This window comes from Canis lupus, chromosome 7, assembly GCF_048164855.1.
Source record: "Canis lupus baileyi chromosome 7, mCanLup2.hap1, whole genome shotgun sequence".
Classification (NCBI taxonomy): domain Eukaryota; kingdom Metazoa; phylum Chordata; class Mammalia; order Carnivora; family Canidae; genus Canis; species Canis lupus.
The window spans coordinates 16,897,440-16,919,791 of NC_132844.1; the positions used below are offsets into that span (position 1 = coordinate 16,897,440).

At 34.7% G+C, this 22,352-nt stretch overlaps 1 protein-coding gene across 4 annotated transcripts in view; it reads left to right on the forward strand.

The window, feature by feature from the left end:
• Positions 1-22,352, forward strand: part of MMS22L (MMS22 like, DNA repair protein) — a 129,483-nt gene that overhangs the window by 39,741 nt on the left and 67,390 nt on the right. For all 4 annotated transcript variants that reach the window (XR_012033840.1, XM_072831997.1, XM_072831999.1 and 1 more), the window contains exons 12-14: positions 644-763; positions 2,641-2,867; positions 4,716-5,219. Coding sequence is in view for 3 of the 4 variants with exons in the window: in XM_072831997.1 (XP_072688098.1) it covers positions 644-763; positions 2,641-2,867; positions 4,716-5,219 (851 nt within the window). In the remaining variant the exon portion in view is untranslated. The remainder of the gene's footprint in view (positions 1-643; positions 764-2,640; positions 2,868-4,715; positions 5,220-22,352) is intronic.

Below are 22,352 nucleotides of genomic sequence, written 5' to 3' on the forward strand. Positions count from 1 at the left end.
TAGTGTCTGGGTTTCCTACCCCATTTAAGCTGTTTTTGTTGTTGTTTTTATATCTACCCCTGACATGGGGCTCAAACTTATGACCCCAAGATCAAGAGTTATATGCTCTTTTGATTACACCAGCCAGGCAGCCCCCTCTCCCACTATTGTAACCTTTAAATAATTGTGCTAAAAGTCATAAGGTGTTATGTAGTTCCTATTATCTGAGTATGTGAATGGTCTTTTTTTTTTGTTTTTAAGATTTTATTTATTCATGAGAGACACAGAGAGATAGAGAGAGGCAGAGACATAGGCAGAGGGAGAAGCAGGCTCCATACAGGGAGCCTGATGTGGGACTTGACCCCGGAACTCCAGGATCATGCCCTGAGCCAAAGGCAGATGCTCAACCGCTGAGTCACCCAGGCGTCCCTGTGAATGGTCTTAAAAGCAAATTTTTAGAAGTATACTTTTTGCTGATTTAGACCTTCTGGTCTGAAGATGAGAGGGTATGATTTGGTGATATATATTCATATTCTTTTTATTTTTTTATTTTTTTATTTTTTCATATTCTTTTTAGAAGCAGATTATTTAGTGCAGTATCAAGTAATAATACTCATGTTGCCAGAGCCCATTTACTTTCCCACAATTTCAGTTTATTTTTTAGGGTGGTGTTCTAGAAGAACAATTACGAATGCATCTTCACTGTTGTTTGACACTTTGTGATTTCTGGGAGCCAAACATTGCAATCGTCACCATTCTATGGGAATATTATAGTAAGAACCTGGTAAGGAAATAGAATATGAATTTGTTCCAGGAATTTAAAGAATTTGTACATGTGTGAGGAATGTTTTTATAGTTTAATTATGAATAGTTATCTATAGAACATTGACATAAGGGAATGAGCATTTGCGTCCCTTTTCTCTTAAGAGTGAGAGTAAGTGAAGTAGCCAGAATTGTACCAGAAAGATTTTTTTTTGATCCTCATTTATAAGTATTTTGTAACAATAACTGATTGCTTGCAACACACTGAATGGTTAATGCTGTCCTGGATAAGACATAGTCTGGGCATTTGAGTTGCTTATAGGCTAGTGGGCAGATACACATACGTTATGGAGGGGAAAAGTTACAATGCTATGGAATACCAAAGGACAGAGTGTCTGACCCAGTGTATAGACTTGTGGAAGACTTTAGGAGGTTGTAATTTTTTAACAGGAATGCATGGAATTTTCCAAGTACAGGGAAAAAGCATTCAGGCAAAAGGAACATTATGAACAAATGTGTGAACACATAGAAACAATCTTTTCCTACCATGTTAAATAGTTTTGGATAAGTCTGAGATGACTATGGAAAGACATAGCAGATAAGGAAAGTAAGTAGAGAAGATAGTTAGTGGCTAGATGAAGTACAGGTTGAGTTCTGATTCTGGTGACATACCAAGGATATGACCTATTAGGTATGTGTGTGAGAAAGTTTTTTCTGAAAATGGTATACATGAACTGGGTGCCAATTAGTAGTCCAAAGTAATAATATATGCTAATGTAGTGAGTGAGTAAAGCAAGGTTTAGAAAGGAGAGGATAAATTTGGAAAATAAAAATTTTAAGGGTAGATTTATAGGATTTAGTTACATTTTGTATGTGGAGAGAAGAGAAGATCTGGAATGTTCACGTTTCTAGGTAAATAGTGAATCCCTCAGTCAAGATAGAAAATGGAAACAGGAGATTTACAAGTAAATTACTAGTTCGGGTTTATACATAATGGAACTTACGAAAAATGAGAAAAATACCTTACTTTGAACCATAATTTCAGGCTGATTGGAGAAATAACCCATTCTAGTTCTGAGGTAGCATGTATGAGATGATTCTACAATGTTTCGTCACATCTGAAAATAGATAATATCAAAGTAAGGTGGAGTCATGTCAGAAGGCTACAGGAGCCAACTTGAAAGAGCTCCCATTCCCCTGATGCTGGGTAAATTTGAGCATAAGAAAGAATAATGACTGCTGTGAATTAAAACTTAGCGATACATTTAAATCCTTGAGTTTATGATGCCTTTAGAAGTTACTATTCTGAAAAAAAAAAAAAACCCACATTATTCCGAAAACTGTAAATAAAGGAAAATATAAATTATATTTTAGAGTAACTAAATTTCTTGTGAGCTAATTGAGAAGTAACGGTAGAACTAGAAAATCACTATTTTGTATACCTCCTGAGGCATCTGGGCAGTGATCATCAGTGGGCGCTAAAACTGTTCAGTGAAAGTCTGTTGGGGATCACTCAGATCAGGTTGACAACACACTCAATCTTAACATTACAAAAGGAATGACACAACTTCTGTCCCTCTTTCCTAAATTGCAATAGGAAGTGCCCAGTACCACCAATGGAAGATTCTTATCAAAAAACTCCCACTTGCATGAATCTGATCAGTCCTCTAGACAGAGCTACCAATTTATAGAAAAGATAAGAGATAGAAGATATATTACATGATGCTAGGGAGATATAAGCAGCTAAATCCGATTGGAGAAAATTATGACAATAAATGACCTGATATAAAAATAAATGGTATGACATAAGTGCTTAGAAACTTACAGAATAGAAGAGATTAAAGAATTTTTACTTACTCAGACTTAATACTTATTTTCTATCTTTCTTTTTTCTTTTAGAATAGTTCTTTCAGCATCTCTTGGCTTCCTTTAAAAGGTCTTACATACGTTATTAAGTCACCCTTGTCAATGCTAGAAATGGTGAAGACCTGCTGTTATGATAAACAAGATAATGACCTGTATAAATCTAGCAGTAGTTACACCATTTTCCTTTGTATTTTGGCAAAAGTTGTTAAGAAAGCAATGAAGAACAATGGCCCTCATCCTTGGAAACAAATCAAAGGAAGGTATGTGCTATATCTTTCTTTGTCATGAACGTTCACTCTGGAGAAGCATTACTTAACTTTGTATATTTTAAGTTAACTTGTGCTTAGAAATCTTAACGATTTATACATTTAAAATGTATTCCTTGGTGTATACAGGACAACAAAACAGGTAGCCTTTTGATCCTGCCAGGGAACAAACTTAATATCTATAAATTGTGGAGGATTTTATTTATTTATTTTTTTTGTGTGGAGGATTTTAGTTTATTTATTTCATCTGTCCTGAAGATTGAAATTTCATATATTAAATTCAGGTCTATTAGAGAACTGTTGTTTTTCTTGTCAAAATTAATTGTAATGTTATTATATAATTCAATACATAAATTTTATTTAAAATTATAGAAATAGAAAACATCCCTAAAACATACATTGGCAGGTAAGTCAACCTACAAAACTTGATGTTCTTTGAGTCTAGCAGTCCTTTAAGCCCTGCTCCTTTGAATAAACACTAACCAGAGGATAATAGAACAAAATAACTCATGTTCTCATTTGAGGAGTATGCCCAGTTTTCAGTTCTGGCATAGTAAAATAAACTTTTGGTCATATTCATCTGTTCTTGTTCTCTTTCTCTCTCTCTCTTTTTGAGAGTTCTGCTTGTTAAATGGGTATGAGTTTTGTCTTCCCTAGCTCTACTTCTTTTATTAGCCCTTTTTCTAGCTTTCTCTATACTAGTTGCTTATGTGATAGGGAGCTCTTGCAGCAGAGTAAGAATACACCTTCATATTCTAGGCAGAGACTTGTCAAGAATGACTAAATGAAGTTCCTATTTCTTTCCTGTATACTGCTTACAAGGTTATGGTGTTAACACTAGGACTGTTTTTAGAGTATACTTTTTTTTTAATGGTAGCTTCTTTGTTAAACTTCCAAAAATTGTGACTCAAACAGTAGTTTTTTTTTTCTTTGGTACTGTTTGCCAGTTTGTTTTTGAATCTTAAATCATTTTGTGGAAGACATGATACTCAGAACTTTATCTAAAACAAATCCTTGGAATGTATTCAGTTATAATTCTATTTATTCCAATTCTTATTTCTTAATTGATGAAAGAAAAATATGTTAACTGTTAAAGCAGAGTAGGTAAGAATAGTTTTCCCAGCACTTTGAATTGTCTTAGGTATGATTATAGCAAGAACAGGTCTTTGTGAGGGATAGAGGAAGAAAGAGTTTAAGGAAAAATGTATAAAATCGTCCTGTTAAGATTTCTTTAAAGGACATCAAATTGTACTTAAAGAAGTATATACTCCTTTTTTATTTGTCAATAAATTTTTTATTTATTTTGTTTTATTTTTTTATTTTTTTATCAATAAAATTTTTTAAAGGTGATTTAGAGTTCTAAAGTAACAGGATAAGCTGTGTACTGTATGAAAAGAACATTTCTACTGTCCTCTGGGGAAAACCGCTCAGTCTTTTTATTCAGTTCTAGGTGATTGCTATATCACTGAGAAATTTGAAGGTATGGACATTCTGTGAGTCTATTTTCGAATTAGAAAAAAGGACATGGCAGCAGCATAATGAAGAATTAGCTAAATTTAAAGTAATGAGATTGTCATGAGTATTGAGTGAAATGTTATTTTAAAGATTTTTTATTATTATTTTTGGAGGAGAGAACAAAGAGGGAGAGGGTAAAGCAGATGCCCTGCTGAGCAGAGAGCCTGACATGGGACTCAATCCCAGGATCCTGAGATCATGACCTGAGCCAAAAGCAGACCCCTAACCAACTGAGCCAGCCAGGTGCCCTGAGTGAAATGTTATGTTAAAAGATTAATATTTGTGAATGAAAATTTTATAAAAGTAATTTTTTTTAATGTTTTACAGAATATATTCTAAATTCCATCAAAAAAGAATGGAAGAACTGACAGAGGTTGGTCTTCAGAACTTCTTCAGTCTTTTTCTGCTGTTAGCAGCTGTTGCAGAAGTGGAAGATGTAGCAAGTCATGTTTTAGGCCTCCTAAATTTCCTCAAGCCTTCCTTTGTAACATCTTCCCTCATTTGGAAGGGTCAAGTGGCCTTCCTCTTGATGTATACCCAGAAAAATCTGGACATTGGTGTTTTGGCTGAGAAATTTTCAGGTGCTTTCCGAGAGAAAGCAAAGGAATTCTTGGTATCTAAGAATGATGAAATGGGACAAAGACAGACTCTCTGGACACTTCTTTCCATCTATATTGATGGTGTTCAAGAAATATTTGAGACTAGCCATTGCTTACATTCTTCGCATGAAAAACTGCTTAATGATGGATTTAGTATGCTTCTGCGAGCTTGTCAAGAATCTGAACTTAGGATAGTACTGCGCTTTCTACAAGCTGTTCTGGCCAGAATCAGGTATGTTTTCCAATAATATACTAATCCATTGACTTATTTTGTCATCACCTATGCTGATTCTATTTTAAAGCTTTCATTTTGCCAACCCATGAAATCCAAATGGAGAGAAGAGTTGGTTTTACTGCTACAATGGCATAAATCAGTAGTTTTCAAACTATTCTTTCAAATAGTAGTTCTTTAAAAAGAAAGCTTACATGCAAACATATAAAACTAAATGCAGAGCACCTCGAGTGCAGTCCCAGGACAATGGGTCTTCACCCCGCCTTCCCTTTCTACCTCTCCTAAAAGAGTATTATTATCCAGGAATGTTTCAGATATTCTAAGCAAGACCATGAGCTCAAAACTGAGGTGGCTTCTAGTGAAACATGTAGATTTTGTGCCCATAAGGAGATTTTGACCACACTGTACCATTTAAAAATAAAAAGGTAAGTTTCTTTAAATTATTTTGCTGCAGTTATAGCCTCAACTGCATGCAATATTTCCAGCTGAAACATTTTTTTCTGAGATTAAAATAAGATTGTTCTATTTATAATACCAGTCACTCATGTAAGACTTAATGTTTTCAGATCCACTTAAATTATGCAAATATCGATATACTCAGACCCAAATAATAATGGATAAGAATAGTGGTTATGATATTCATTGCTTTTAAGGCCCCTTTTAATAAGTTTTATCTTTAAGTACATGTTCTTAAGAAGTTAGATACTACTACTCAGTGTAGTTAGTCACTATCACAGAACAGTTGTATAAAAGTTATGTGTGGAAATTTGATTTTTTGAGACCATGTCTAAAGTTAATGAAGAGACTGCTCCCTTCTTCTTAATACCACTTTACAAAAATTAGCATCTGATTATCCAAGGGTAGTAAGCTTGACAAATTTTTCAAATTTGGGGAATTTATTCATTACCTATTCTATTTATTACTAATTTACTTAATTTGCCTTATGTTGGGTTCTGCATGCATACTGATTAATCTGTAATACTTATCTTATCTGTAGGTTTTATCTTATCCTCATTAGATATTATTTTTAATGTTTGCCTGCTCCCATCAGTTTAAATTCTAGAGGTTTAGCTAAAAAATAAATAAATAAATAAAAATCTTAAAAATAATTTAAAAATAAACAGCCAAAATTCTTGATCACATAATCACCCTTTATCCCCCAGTGTGAGCTCTATAAAAGCAAGAATTTTAAAGCTCTCAAATTTTCGGGTAGATGGATAGATAAGTGAATGAATAAATAACCAGCCTCATTAGAAGAAGCTTCTACAAATTCTGGATCTTCTCCATGAACCACATTTGTTTTTCATCTAGTAGAGCTTCTTAGCAGAGATTATACTTTCCCAACTGCTAAATTCATTTTGTTTGTTTAATTTTTAAATAAATGTTAATAGTATTTCCCTGTGTTTTTCTTGGGCAAAATTGGAAATTTCCATATTCTAGTACCATTTTTTATTTGTTTATATTTATCTGAATATACAAAACAAGGAGGAAGGAGGGAGCTGTTCTAAACCTTGCCGGTAATGAGGAGCTACAACTCCCAAAATTTGTGGGCAAAGGAGTAGAAAATGAAGCTAACAGTATGAGCATCTTTGGAAGAAGCAGTCATGGAAACTAAGTGAGAGAACCCATGTATTTTTCTGCTTTCTCTATTGAAAATGGACATTCCTTTTCAAACACTTTCACGATTTTATTTCTTCTTACCTAGGATTTGGTTTTGTTTTGTTTTTAAAAGACAGATTTATATCTTACAAATACTGTTTTAATTTTCAAGTGAGAAATTATGGGAAATCTTTTGGTTGTTAATTGCAGATGTTATATATTTTCATGGTTAAAAAAATAAATGAGGTATAAGGTGACAAGTAAAAGTTCCTCTCCTGACCTTTATTCTTTCATTCTCTAGCTCACTGGTTCTCAACTAAGGATGAGTTTCTCCCCCAGGGGACATTTGCCAGTGTATGGAGAAGTTTTTGATTCTGACAACTTGGTCAGGGAGTGCTACTGGCATCTTACAATGTACAGAACAACCCATGCCAGAACGAATTATCTGGTCCAACCTCTTTGGTGCTAAGGTTGGAAAACATTGCTTTAGGGGCATCTGGTGGCTCAGGTGGTAAGTGTCCAGCTCATGATTTTGGCTGATGTCATGATCTCATGGGTCCTGGTACCAAGCCCCAGTCTGGATCAGTGCTCAGCAGAGAGTTAGCTTGAGATTCTCTCCCTCTCCCCCTCCCTTTCCCCCCACACTTGCATGCACATGTCTGTGCACGTATGTTTTCTCCTCCCACCCCAAAAATAAATCTTTAAAGAAAAAAATTCTTTCGTTTTAGTCCATAGACATGCAGTGGTTTCTCATAGAATCTTCTAGATTTTTTTTCTCATTTATAGGCCGAAAAAAACAAAACAGATGATATTCTACAACTTCCTTTTTTTCACTTAATATTTCCTAGGCAGCTTTCCTTGTTAGTGTATGAGAACCTATCTAATTCTTTCTAATGGCTAGATTTAGCATTTCATTATATGGTTATACCAAACTTTATTTAACCAGTACCCTAATAATGGGAATTTATATTGCTTACCATTTTATCTTATTGTAAACAGTTTTATTTAATATCTTCATATGTGCCTTCTCTGTGTACTTGGGGAAATATATCTTTTTTTTTTGTCTTGGGAAATACATCTTTAGATTAATTTCTAAAAATGAATTGGTATCTATGCATTTAAATGTAGATAGATATTACCAGATTTTCTTACCAAAAAAAATTTTTTTTTTTTTTTTAAAGATTTATTTATTTATGGTAGTCATCATAGAGAGAGAGAGAGAGGCAGAGGGAGAAGCAGGCTCCATGCACCGGGAGCCCGACGTGGGATTAGATCCCGGGTGTCCAGGATCGCGCCCTGGTCCAAAGGCAGGTGCCAAACCGCTGTGCCACCCAGGGATCCCACCAAAAAAATTTTATGTGCTGTTTTTACTCTCCCTAATCTCATGTTTAGATTAGGGCATGGAGTGTATTTAGAAACTATACATTCTCAGTTAAGAAATTAAATGCAGAAATTTGTTAAAATGTTCATGGTAATAGGAGAATGGGGCTTAATTTTGAAAGTTGGAGAGACTTGAAATAGAAATAAAAGTAATAAAGTAAGAATTTTTTTTTCTTTCGTATTCATTTACTAACTTATTTTGTCCTTAAGACAGACTGGCTTTTAGTTTGGGATCTTTTGGGGAAGAACCCCAGATATCTTTTGAGATTGTTACCTTACAAAGAAAGAGAGAAGAAAGGGAGGCAGAGAGGAGGTTAACACAAGAAAAGGTCCTTTAGATATTCGATCATAGAGATGTGTTCCTAATTTCTTAACCCAAAATCTGGGAGGTCTTTGAGGATCTTTTCATAGGAGCCTCTTAGGAATGCTATACTAGTATTTTAATATTATTTAAAAAGTTCAAAAGCATTTTGGATAGTTGATGAAGACTAAAACATAGGCTTTTTTTTTTTTTTCCTTTTAAGAACAAAGCTAAATTCTTTGAATTTTGGTTTAGATAAGGAAGATGGGTTACATAGATTGATGATATTTATTCCTGGCTGCATCCCTGACAAGAGAAAGAATGAAATACTTTACCTTAGTAATCTCTTCTGTTTTCAAATTCAGGTGGGAATAAGGTACCAGTCCTTGCATAAATGTGTGTGTAGGATGTGTGAGTGTGTATGTTGAACTGGGTAATAGTTTTATAACTCTATGACAGAGAAATTATAGGTAGGAAGGAACTAAGATTACTGATTAAAGGGAGAAGCGGCTCCCTCTAGGCTGTTAAGAAATAATAACTTCATATGCCACTTTCTGCTAACTGGAGCTGATGGCTCACCAGAGCATTCTTTATTGCTGATTAAGTAGCATTATGAAAATACTGACTTGGTTATGTTAACTAAATGCCTCCATGTTTAAAACTCGGAATGTCAAACAGCTTTAGCAGTCATCTTTAACATTTCACATTACCTTCTTGGAATCACATTTCTAGTTCTCACTTGCTGTTATTTGAGGTTAATATAAAAATGGCAGCTTTCATTTGTGGAGTTAGGTGTAGCCAAAAGCTTTTCTTTAATTATATCCATTCATGCTGCTATAGTTAAGGGTCTGTCAGCATTTCCATTATAAACCTCCATTTTCAGGGTTTTATAACACAGCTATGAAAATTAGCTCTGGGCAAAAACTTGACATACAAGGCCTCATGAGATTCTCCCTCCTTCCATCCCCCTTTTCATTTTTACTGAAGTAAGGGTGAGTGATTTCAAAATGCCTTTTGGCATCTGCAAATATCATTTGGAGTTTAAAAAGAAACAATAAATTTTCAAGCTTTGTACCTGTTTGTTCTACCACTTAAGGGAGGTTGTGGACTTATGAATTTAAGCCAAATGGATATTGATCAACTGACATCCTATTTTGTATTAAACAAGAGACTAGTTTCAAAAGAAGTCTAAAAGGCAGTTGAAAACTTGCCTAAAATTTTAAATACTGGGACTATGAAATAATTCAGAAGGAACGATTGGCTTCTTTTTGATATTCTATGTGCTGAAGTACATATCTCTAAAAGATTAAGACTCTTTTTTTACCTGGCTTCAAAATACGTTTTGAAAATACATATATTTTTAACTCCCTTTTCTTCTTTTCCAGTGAGCCTAGAAGTTCATCCATTTATTATATCTCAGTTTTGACATTTCGGATGGAGGTGTGTGTGTGCATGCATATGCACGGAACTGTGTTTATTATTCACCACAAATATTCTTCTTGCTGAATGGTTCTAGTTATTTTAACTTTTATTAGTGTGGTATCATTTATACTACACACAAAATTTTTTAAATCTTCAGTGAGTGAACTGAGGATTTTCTAGGTAGGGAAGGAGGTTGTACAAGAGGAAATGTTAAGAGGGACTGCTGTATGCCAGAAACTTTACATAATTTTTCAGCAGAAATAGAAAGGATGCTTTGGACAGCATGCAGGCCTTTTCCTTGTTTTGTTATTGGGTGTTCCATTAGTATGAATGGGTTACGGCCTGTATGTATGATTTGATGCAAATTTTTGGCAGTGTTATAATAATTTGGGAGAGGGAGCACATGAGTATGTTTCAGGGAAAACTATATTTCCAGTTTTTATTTGAAAAATCAAACAGTTATGTTACTCACTAGAAGTGATCCATCTACCAGTTTTGCTTGCTTCAGAGAAAGCAAGCATATCTAAGGGAAAGTTGTGAAAATCTTAGTATTTTTAGAATATATGAAATGTTAAAGACTTCATTCCATTATTAAATATCTTATTTATCTTTCAACTGAAATTTTACATGTATATTGTGAATTACTCTTTTGACCTATGTACTGTTTACTAGACTTGAATTTTGCAAAACATGGTTACTGTAGCATTTCCATATTATATATTTTATAAGTCCATGCGGTTATATAAACTACTCCCTTTATTAACTTGGTGATGTTAAAAAAAAAAAAACCTGGAGATGTTTGTGCACTTTTTGTTTTGTTAAAACATAGATTATCTACTTAATTTTTCATATATATGAATTAATATTTGGATTATTTAGTCTCCAGCTATACTTCTGTTATATACACATGAATTCTCCTTACATAAGTACAAAATAATTTTTTAAATATTTTAAGGAAAAACGTGTTCAAATCTCAGCTTTATTGGTAGAATGAGGATAATAGCATATACTTTACTAGGTTTTTTTGAGGATTGGGTGTAATAACGAATATAAAGTTGTTGGCACAGTGCCTGGCATATTAGTAAGTGTTCAGTAAATAGCAGTATTGTCATTACTGTTATTTTCAAAAGAACTCATAATCATTTCTTTCTGCTACACTTTAAGCCTGGCAACCTCAATTGATGTGTGTGTGTGTGTGTGTGTGTGTGTGTGTACGCTTATCTTGGATAGTTCTTAATTCGTTTCCTAATATTGTACCTTTAACATTAGTAGCCATTCAGTAAGTGCTTTTGGATGTGTAAAAGAATCAGATTGTTTAAAAACAAAGCCTACATTGTAGGGAACAAATACATTGCCTCACAATTCTAGAGCTGGAAATTGTGATTCTGTGTGTCTTAGATAGATGCTAAGAAGCTGCTGTAGAAAAAGAAAAGTGATTTTTTTTTAAAGATTTCATTTATTCATGAGAGACACACCGAGAGAGGCAGAGACATAGGCAGAGGGAGAAGCAGGCTCTCTCCAAGAAGCCTGACGTGGGATTCAATCCCAAGACCTCCAGATCATGACCTGAGCCAAAGGCAGATGCTCAGCCACCCAGATGCTCCGAAAAGTGATTTTTTAAGGTAGAAATGTGACATATAAGTATGTCTTTCCTTTTTCTATATACCCAGTTGATAGAATTTTTTTAATGTTTTCTTTAAAGGATATCTTTTCTATCATTCCTTCTTTATTCTCGCTGCCATTTCTTCCATTTTTAGACCATTAATAATGTTTACCTACTGCCCCTGCCTCTGATGCCTTCCCTCCTCAGACCATCTTTTGTTTTAAACAACTTTATTGAGATATATTACTTACATAATTCATATATTGGGCAGCTTTATGAAGATAATTCACATATACCATACAATTAATGGTTTTCGTATACTCATAGAGTGGTGCAATCATCACCACAATTTCAGAACAGTTTGTCACCTCGGAAGGAAACACTATACCCATTAGCAGTCACTCTCTGTTTTCCCCTACCCAACCTCCATCCCTAGCAACCACTAATTTACTGGATGTCTCCATAGATTTGCTTATTCTGGACTTTTTGTAAAAATGAAACCATCCAATGGGTAATCTTTTGTGACTAATTTCTTTCAGTTAGAATAATGATCTTAAATTGTATCCATATTGTCACATGTATCAGTACTTTATTCCCCTTTATTACCAAATAATCCATTGTATTCACATTTATTTATCCGTTCATCTGTTGATGGTCATTAGGTTGTTACCACTTTTTGTTTTTTATGGATAATGTTGCTATGAACACTCATGCACAAGTTTTTGTGTGGACATGTTTTTATTTCTCTTGGGTATATACTTAAGAGTAAAATTGCTGGGTGATGTGATAACTACGTTTAACCTTTTGAGAAAATACTGAACTATTTCCAGTGTACCATTTTATATTCCCGCCTATAGGGCTTAAGGACTGAAATTTCTCCACATCCGCACCAACACTTGTTGCTCAGTCTCTTTCTGATCAGCGTGTGTAAGGTAGTATCTCACTGTGGTTTTGATTTGCATTTCTGGTGGCTGATGATGTTGCTTATGTATTTTTCATGTGCTTATTGATAATGTGCCTACTATGCCTTCTTTGGAGAAATGTCTATTTGGATCCTCTGCCCATTAAATTGGGTTGCCTTTTTGTTAGTGAACTATAAAGAATTTTTTATATGCCCTAGATACAAGTCCTTCATCAGATTTATGGCTTGCAATTATTTTCTTCCATTCTTGATGTTGTCCTTTGCAGCATAATTTTTTAAAATTTTAATGAAGTCCTGTTTATTTGGCCTTATGTTGGTTGTGCTCATCTCATATTTTCTTCTACGTTTGTCTTAGAGAACAAATCTACCTATATCATTCTGTGTTTTACCAGTTAGTGACTGACATCCGGATGAACATGGAAAACTTTCCAATCCTTATCATGGTCTTCAAAGTCTCCCACAGGTGGCTTTTCTGTGTTTGCCACTTTTTCTTGTGATTCCCCTTACTTCACTTAGATGGAACTACTCATTCTGAAAAAATCTCCAAATCTTTCTTACTTTTATTTATATTTTCCTGTCAGAACCAGTTGAGGGTTCAGGCCAGAACATGGCCAGGGCAGTAGAGCCAAATCTCAGTACTGAATAAGCTGAAGTGAGCTGATAAACAATGATAAAAGAGGGGTTAAATCTAGGTAGTGGGGCAGCCCTGGTGGCTCAGCGGTTTAGCCCCGCCTTCAGCCCAGGGCCTAATCCTGGAGATCGGAATCGAGTCCCATGTCCGGCTCCCTGCATGGAGCCTGCTTCTCCCTCTGCCTGTGTCTCTGTGCCTCTCTCTCTCTTTCTCTCTCACATGAATAAATAAATAAAATCTTAAAAAAAAAAAATCTAGGTAGTGAATGGAATTGTCAAGTTCAGAAGTCCGAAATGGTCAGTGCTGGCCACAGTAGGCATAGAGTAACAGAGTACAGGAAAATAAAAATAAGACAAATGATTTATTTAGAGGGATTTGGGGGAAGGGAAAAGGGTTTCAGAAGTTACTAGTAAGTGGATCAGAATTGTAGATGGAATCAGAAAATATCATACATGAGCATCATATTTAGGAGAAGCCAGAATTCTAGGCAGTAATAGACAATTCCACAACAACAAATTGTACTTTTCTTCTGCTGCTGCTTCTTTTTTTAAATATTTATTTATTTAAATGATCTTCACCCAGTGTGGAGCTTAAATTCATGAACCCAAGATCAAGAGTTGCATGCTCTACCAACTGAGCCAGCTAGGTGCCCCTGTGCTTTTTTTCTGCTTCTTAAAGAAGCCCTTGTAGTGTCTGAGAGTTATGACTGCTGTTGCAGCGCAATGTATAAAGCAGGAGCTTGAGTTCAAATCACCCCTCCTCCACTTAACCAACAGTGTAAACGTAGGAAGTTACTTAACCTTTTCTAAACTTCAGCTGCATCTTTGCAAAATAATACCCACATTACAAGATTTCTATGAATTTTTGCTTAGATCTCGGCTGTCCATACATGCTAACTTTATGTGACAATGTAAGTCAATGAATATAATATGAAAAATTCAATTCCTCCATCACGGTAGGAATATAGCAAGTCCTCAGGAGCTATACGTAGTTGTAGTGGCTACTAAGGTGAGAGCAGAAGACATTGTGGACAGCGCTGACTTAGACGCTCCAGCTCTTCAGAACATGAGCCATAATCTGTCAGTACATGTTTGTTTTCTTTATCTTTTCTTCTTTTTGTATAGACAGTATTATCCTTTCCTATAAGCTCCTCTTGAAATGTATGCTTGTCCATGAGTTCCTAGTCTTGAATAATTTCTCTCCCCTTTTAACTTCCTTAACATTTTATCTCTAAATTCCTTTAGTGCTTCTACCTTGTGCTATAATTATTTTTAACAGAGGATACATATTCATTAAACAAATTATTTTTCAAAAAAACAACTGATATTTATGAATGCCCACTATCGTAGTAGACATTATTACAGGCACTTGGGGTACATCAGTAAATTATTTAAATGCACATGTATGGCAGCACGTACTCATGTATTTATTGTGTGAAAGACAGACTGAGAATAGAGAGAAAGTTACTTAGGTAAGTGTTTATTGAAACCATCACCTTTTTTACCATTTCGTATTTTACTATTTTAGTCATTCAGCATTATTTGATAATAATTTATACTTGTCCTCAACTTTTACTTGCTTATCTAACAATTTTTGCCAGTATCCACTTGAAAGTAGATGACAGTAATTGTGCAGCAAGACTATGGATTTAATGCTTAATCTGTATTTCACCTCCATGTTTATTGCCTCTAAGCACCCAGTGGGCAGAAGGGACCTCCAGGGGGATGACAAGAGTCCATTCTTTTCAGTTAATTAAAAAGGTTTGGTCTTATTGAAAAATAAAATTTGTGTCTAGTGTAGCTAAAGTTTTTGGGCTGCTTTTATTATTTTATTTTGTCAATTCAATAGTTACCACCAAACTGTTCTTCCACTGAGATATGGAAATAAGTGGTGTGAGTGGACCTTTGAGCTTTTACCTTGCTTTTGAAAAATTAAAAACTCTCCATTGAGTTTGGGTCCACAAGAACACATTGAATCTAAAAGTAGATATTATCTGTATTTGGATTCAGTCAGAAGCAAGGTATTTGGAAGAGGAAACTGAAATAATGGAGTGAGGAAATAATCAAAAAATAATTTAAGACAATCCCCCAGGATGGAAGATTCCTGGCTGAAAGGGCCTTTTGAGTGACACCAGCACAACATAAAAAAAATAGACTCATAGCAAAGCACGTCTGTGTAAAATTCAGAATGCTGGGTGTAAAGAAAAGGTCTCAAAGTTTCTGTGAGTTTAGTCTTACCCACTTTACTTAATCTTCTATTTTTCGTATTTACTATGCCCGTAGTCTTGTAATCTTCAGCTATAGTCTAGATATTTAACTCCAATTATCAAGAATTACAAAATTCAAGAAGAATAAGGTAAATAGAGCTTTATATTAGATTTTTAAGGGGATAGTCCCCAAGAATATTCCTACTTTCAAAAAATAGATGAATGGAGCTTTATGACTTTTCTGATTCATTGTTCTCAAAGTTTGGAGTTACTAAAAATCTGTTTTTCTGGAATGAAACAGTAAATCCACCTCTCATAATTAGAAAAAAGAGGGAAGGTAGGGGTGGGAACCTAACACTGTGAAACGAAAATTGGGATGAAGAACGTTGGGATAACAGGAAGAACAAGGAAAAAAGAAATATACTCTGCAAAGGAAACATTTCATTCTTTTGAAAGTGGATCAGCTCAGTTGTTTAGGGAATAGAAGTGCCATGATTATTTTCTGTACCAAGCACTGGAACATTTCTCTTTAGCAAATGGTAACAAATCAAAAGATGTTGGGTGAGGCGAAAGCTACTTTCCCCAATCTTATTTATGTCACCATGGTTCCTTGTTTGAACCCCATGGTTCACTACAGGTATTTAGACCACCCAGATCTTTGAAGCTTTAGATGAAATTCAGCAATGAGTTTGTAGGAAGACATTGCCACTGTGCTCTTTCATGGCACCACACAGTGCTCTGTTCTTAAACCAAAGACATGTTGTCATAATAAATATATTGAAGACCATAAATCCTATTTGTGATAGGTTTGCTAAAGTTAACTCTTTTCCAACTGTGGGAATGGGTAAAAATACCTGAAATTGTGATTTCAGTAAGTGGACCCAGTCTAAAAAAACTCAGTGAGATAAACTGGCATCATGGCTTTAGGTTATAAAAGGGAGATACTCTGAGGAAGTAAGTAATAATTTAAGCATTTACATCCAAGAAGTATAGTACAATAAGCTGCCAGACCTGTTTTTTAATGATGTGATATGTCAGGGAAGGGAAGAAACTGATCTCTTAATTATCCCTTTAATTATTTTTGGATTAATAAGACCCCAGACAGCACTATAAATTGTGTAAAAAGTAGATTCATTATAGTTTTTAAGTATTCTTAGCTATCCTCACCATCTTCTGGTAATTACCTTAAAGTTATTTTCTTTAGGATGTGTTTCTTAGAAAATGTCAGAGTACATTTTTGTTTTATGATATGAATTTACTTTTGCCACCATATGGACTGTAAAGAATAATTCCTAACCTTTCTCCATCTACCTTGTGGAGAAGGGTGAGTAATTGCTCTGTTTCAAAATTTATTTATATTTTAAGAAAATTGAGAACAAATATAAGGAGGGAAACTAGCTTTTGGAACTCTTAATTTCAATTGTTTCTTCTTTACCTTACAAGATATATATTTTTCTCTCTTTAGGATATCTCTTGTCAGATTTAAGGCTTATTTAAAATGAAAAGAAAGCTGGAGCAATTTTCTTTATTCCATTTCAGTCTCCTAAGGCCTATTTCCCCCTGGTGAGCTCATAGCAACAGGGGGGTTTAAGGGAATTCAGCTTTCTGCAAATTAATGTCTCACATCATGAAAATTCAGGACTTTTTTTTTTTTAATCTTGAAAAGTAATACAGTGAGTGCGAGTATTATTTCTTGCCAGCGGGTGGAAGATGAATGATTTTGTCACAGTTTTACTGCTTGATGAGCAGTGTCCTGAGGGTCAGGCTTAAGTCTGTGTCACTATGCTGCTCATTACTCTTGAGCTAAATAAGGGCTGATTGGATCTAAATTGCCTAGCACATGGGCCACAGATGAGCTCAGTGAGCAGGGGATGACCTGCTATTCAGTCTGGGAGTAACCCCGGTGTGCAAATGCAGCATTAGAACACCGTGGGAGAATGAGAGGCTACCGGCTGCTGCCAGCAAAAGAAATCGAAATGTAAAAACTCTTTGATGCTGTGATGTTAGAATTTGAAATGTAGGAAGTGACAGGTTGATGGTACTTATCAGCTTTGGCTGGATTAGAGAACAGTGTCATCTTGCTTATATAATGACAGAAGAATGAAGCCAGCAGCTAACTACTGTGCAGAGTAGAGCCTCTGCAGTTGCCACAGCCAGTCATTGCTGCCTCCTACCGGCAGTTTTCCTGGAAACCAGTTCAGAGAGGAAGAAAAGAACCTCCTCTGTATTCGATTTCCAGGAATTTGAGATTCTGGCGGTGACAAGCTGACAGTGTGGTAGAATGCAAAGAAAAGGGTATTTTAGAGCATACTAAATAGTAAGTTGCTTTAAAAAAAAATCATTATTGGGAAATTGGTTGTTCTAGAATTTTCTAGTTAACCAAGAGTTAATCCATTTATGAAGTGAATCTACCCAAGGCAAAAAAACCCGCAGTGTACTCTTCCTGGCATAGTGTTCTTTCAGGGGACCGCAATTGGGCTGGTTGATCTCTCAATTATGTATTTTTATCAATAACAGCACTTTACTAACAACTAATCTTCAAAATCTAACAACAGACTACCAACCACAGTGTTGGCACAGTTTGAAAGATACCTGATAAAAATACAAAGTGAAACCACCCCTGATTATGTAGCTTACACTGAATAAATCTCCCCCTTCAGTGTTGAGGAGGAAGGAACAGGTTTCTCCCATAAGTCAGATGATTTTTAAAAAAACAAAACCCTGTGAGACCTGTTTTTTTGAATTTTATTCTGCAATTATAATTTTTTTTAAAAAATCAATATTAGGCTATTATATGTTCCTTATAAAACTTAGAAAATGTCAGCAAGTTTTGTTTTAATGTTACTTACCTTACCATGCTGAAAGGACTCTTGATATCATTGTATCCTTCCAGATTTTTCCTATTTATGTACATTTTTTAAACTAAAAATAGGGTTAAATATTGTGTAGTGACTTACTCTTTTCACTTCATGTATCATCAGTTGGTTTCCTTATCAGTGACCTCTGCAACATTATTTTTGGCGGCTTCGTAATACTCCATTGTGTGGATATACAGTAGTTTACCTTTTTCTTATTGGTGAAAATTTACAGTATTTTGAATTTTTTACCACTAGATAACAAAGCTGTGATGGAAGTCCCTTATGTGTATCTTGGCAGGGATCTTGGGTATTGCTGTGTAAATTCTGTACTGCTCAACTCCACATTGTAAAAGGTGCCATTCACAACATTATAAATGAGGCTCTGATTTTCATGGACATGTTTGATTATACGTGGAAAATATTTTCTTAAATGATTTGGTTCAAAATATAAAACCTTAGATACAATTCTTTTTAAAACGTTGGGAGCTGTGGTTTAATAATATTCAAAGTTTATACACGCACACACACACATACACATCCTACAGAAGTACAGAAGCAAATTTTTAACTAGCTGAAAACCTAAAAGAAGAAAAATCAACCTTTTCCCCCCGTACAATAAAACTAGTTCTATATGTTGAAAACATTGAGAGAAAGCTTTTAGAGTTTGGGGTTAAATGACAGGTAAAAGGGTTAATTAACTTTCATCTCCCAAGATTTAAAAAAAGAATTTCCTGCATTTGTCAGTATAGGTTTCCTACTATTTCCAGAAAGTATCCACCCCCCCTTTTTTTTTACTGTTGATATCAAATCTAAAATAAAGTTTTCATTATAAATCTAAAGCATTTGAATCCCCTAGAGAGATAGTTTATAATGCCTCTCTTTATTTTTATATTATTAAAATTTACATATCCTATGAAAAATAAAATAATACAGAATTGTGTTCTGTGGAAAATAAAAGTTATTCCCTTCCCTAAACCTTTTTGCCACAAAAGGAACTACTATGAACCCTTCAGAGGATATTCTTCTCAACTGTTAAGGTGTTGTTTCTCCTCTTATGCACACTGCCTCTTTTACCACCTCCTTAAAGTGAGATTATACCTTGCAAATTTCTGCAGCTTCAATTTTTTGATGAAAGAGGTATTAAAGACCTTTCTCCGCTCATGCTCACACATACACACCCTGTATAAGGCTCCAGAGTATCTCGTAGTGTAATAGACCTTACTTTGCTTAGCCTCAGTAAATATTTAGGAACTACACATCATTTTAAGTCAGCTTGGCTCTTGTCCCTATCTAATTTTCCAAGATCCTGGTTGAACATTTGGGTGGTTCAGTTTATTTAAATGGGATATTAACTGTACTTCAATTTTGTAAGTTATTAATTCATCCAGCATCAAAACCAGTGGACCAAACCTCCACATCAGTTATTTAATATGTGTGAATCATATATGGAATAATTAATATATTTTGCTTATAGTAAAAAATATTACTGTACTTTTCAAAAAGTTGCAAACATGAATTTTAATCCTACCTCTAACACTTTCTTTCACTTTAATCTTCAACAAGTCATGTAATTTCTTTGAACCTCAATTTTTCTAATCTGTAAAATGTGTGTAATAATAGGTATTAAAGAGCTGATTTGAAGAATAAAAGAGATAATATTTATCTCAAGTGCCTAACAGAGTGCCTAATAATGATTACTTTTCTTATCATTACCACTTGTCCATTGATTTCATAGAAGTGAAGCAAAAGAATGTATATTACAAGTAGGCTTCCCACTTTAAATTAAAATTTTTAGAGCTCTACTCTCAATCAGCTCAGTGGTATTCCATGAAAAGAGCACAACTTATACTTGCATAAAGCATAAATTACTTTCTTTGCCATGTTTCTCCCCCCACACATCTTTTTAGTCTAATGACTTAAAGAATTTTGGCTCTCTTGAATTTGTGCCTGTGCAAGAAGCAGAAATGACTGCCTTTTTCAGTGAGTACACCTTAAGTGAATCGCCCAGCAAGTACCTGCTACCACAGACTTTGTGCTCCTGTTGGGGAAAATAGAGATGCATAAAATCAGATCATTGCTCTCAGTGCCCCACAGTATAGTAAAGCATATATACAAACAAATACACTGTGATCAACAGACAAATGGTGAAGAGACTGTTCTTGAAAGTCTTCTACATTGCTTACAGAATTTTCTCTGAGATTGCCATATACAAAATAAAGTACATGGCAGTAAGTCATTTATGCACTTTGCCGTATCGCTGATTGAGGGCATATATATTAAAAGGGAGGTCAGTCTTCAGTAGCTTGTACTTATGTAGATAGTAGTTCAAAAGTTTTTAAGGTTATTTAACATCTTTAATATATTTCTGCTATTGAGAATAAAAAACAGTAACTTAGCCATTTATAAATGTACGTAAGGCCTTTAGTGATTTGTTAATTGATATATTTTTCTACATTGCCTTCTCCTGACATCTATTTATTTTTCTTCTGTTCCCATTCTCTGAAACCTTAATGTTCCTCCCCCCCCCCGCCACTTTTTAAATTGTGTGTCATAAAATATAAACTTGTGGGCCTTTGAGGACAGTGTACTTTGATAATTTAACATGACGAAGTAGAATCCAAAACCAACATGTAGTATTGCATAGTGTGTTTTTTAAAGTTTGCATAAATACCGTTGTACCAGAAATGATACATATAGCTGTGCCTCTTGCTTTTGTTTTAGTTTTATGCTTTTGAGATATACTACCAGAGAACATGTGCTTCAGGGACATGAAAGATTTAGCCAAGAACAATAAATATTTGGGGTTCATAAAATGGAGAATTTAGCACAGAATAGTGAAGGTACAAAAGACAGTTGTACACCTGGCCCAGGCAACCACCACTCCAGACTGAAATAGAATGATGACGAGCTGTGGGAGGAAGGCCTCCAGGAAAAAGTATGGAAAGAAAAATTATTTTTCTAGTTCCGGAGGAGAGTAAAGCAATTCATCATAAAATGGCTTTTTCTTTGAAGAGCCCACCACCCTGAATGGGAATTGTTCTAATGACCTCTCACTAGCTAATCTTGTTTGTCTTTTAATATTAATTTTTCATATCAAATTATATATGAAACATCGATTTTATGAACATCACATATGTTTCAAATATATTGAAACTTATATTTGACATTTCTTTTTGGATGTCTAGAAGTTGTAAGAATTTTATGTATGTAAGTGCCATAATCTTTAAAACCATGTTTCATATGTATATATAGGTACACACACACACACACACACACACACACACAATTAACAGTTGGTTTGGGGTTTTTTTGTTTTGTTTTGTTTTATTTTGTTTTTTTGCTTGTTTCCTAGAAGAAATCCCAATATAATTCAGGCATTTTTTAATTAATACTTTCTGTGTATTAAGACTGTCCTAGTAGGTGTTCTGGTGTAAATGAAAATGAGCAAATGTGACTCTGAGTTTTTATATTTTTAAATTCATTCTTTTCTGAATTCTGAAATGCCCAGATTATTAGTTTGATCCAGCGTATGTATGGAATGTCTTATATTCTGAAGACCATTCACATAAAATGGTAAGGGGTCTCCAAAATATAAGAAATTCTGCATCTTGGGTCAAACTAATGGTCCAGCCTTTTCAGAATTACATTACAGTGGAGGTTTTCTGATAAGATATAATCGTATCTAATTTCCCAGAAGTCAAGTGCATTTTGCCTAATTTAGAGATATTAAAACGTGGTTTAGTCTTTCCATTATTTCCTATGGACTGATACAGTCATGTCTTATCTTTTGGGATGCTATTCTGCATTTACCATTTAGCATAGTACTAGTAGGCACTGGGAACTCATTTCATTTAAATATATAAACTTTTAAAAACTTTGGGCAGATGGTGTCTTAGTCTGTTCAGGCTGCCATAACAAAATAGTACAGACTGATTGGGTCACTTAAACAATAGAAATTTATTCTCTCACAGTTCTGAAGGCTGAAAATTTTGAGATCCAGGTGCCAGCATGGTTGATTTCTAGTGAAAGCTCTGTTCCTAGCTTGCAGAGGTCTCCCTTCTCACAATGTGCTCACATGACCTTTCCTTGTGCATGCATGGGAGAAAGGAAGGAATCCCTTTGGTGTCCCTTATTAGAAGGACATTAATCCTGTTGGATCAGGGCCCCTTGCTTATGACCTCTTTTAACCATAATTCCTTAGAGTCCTCATA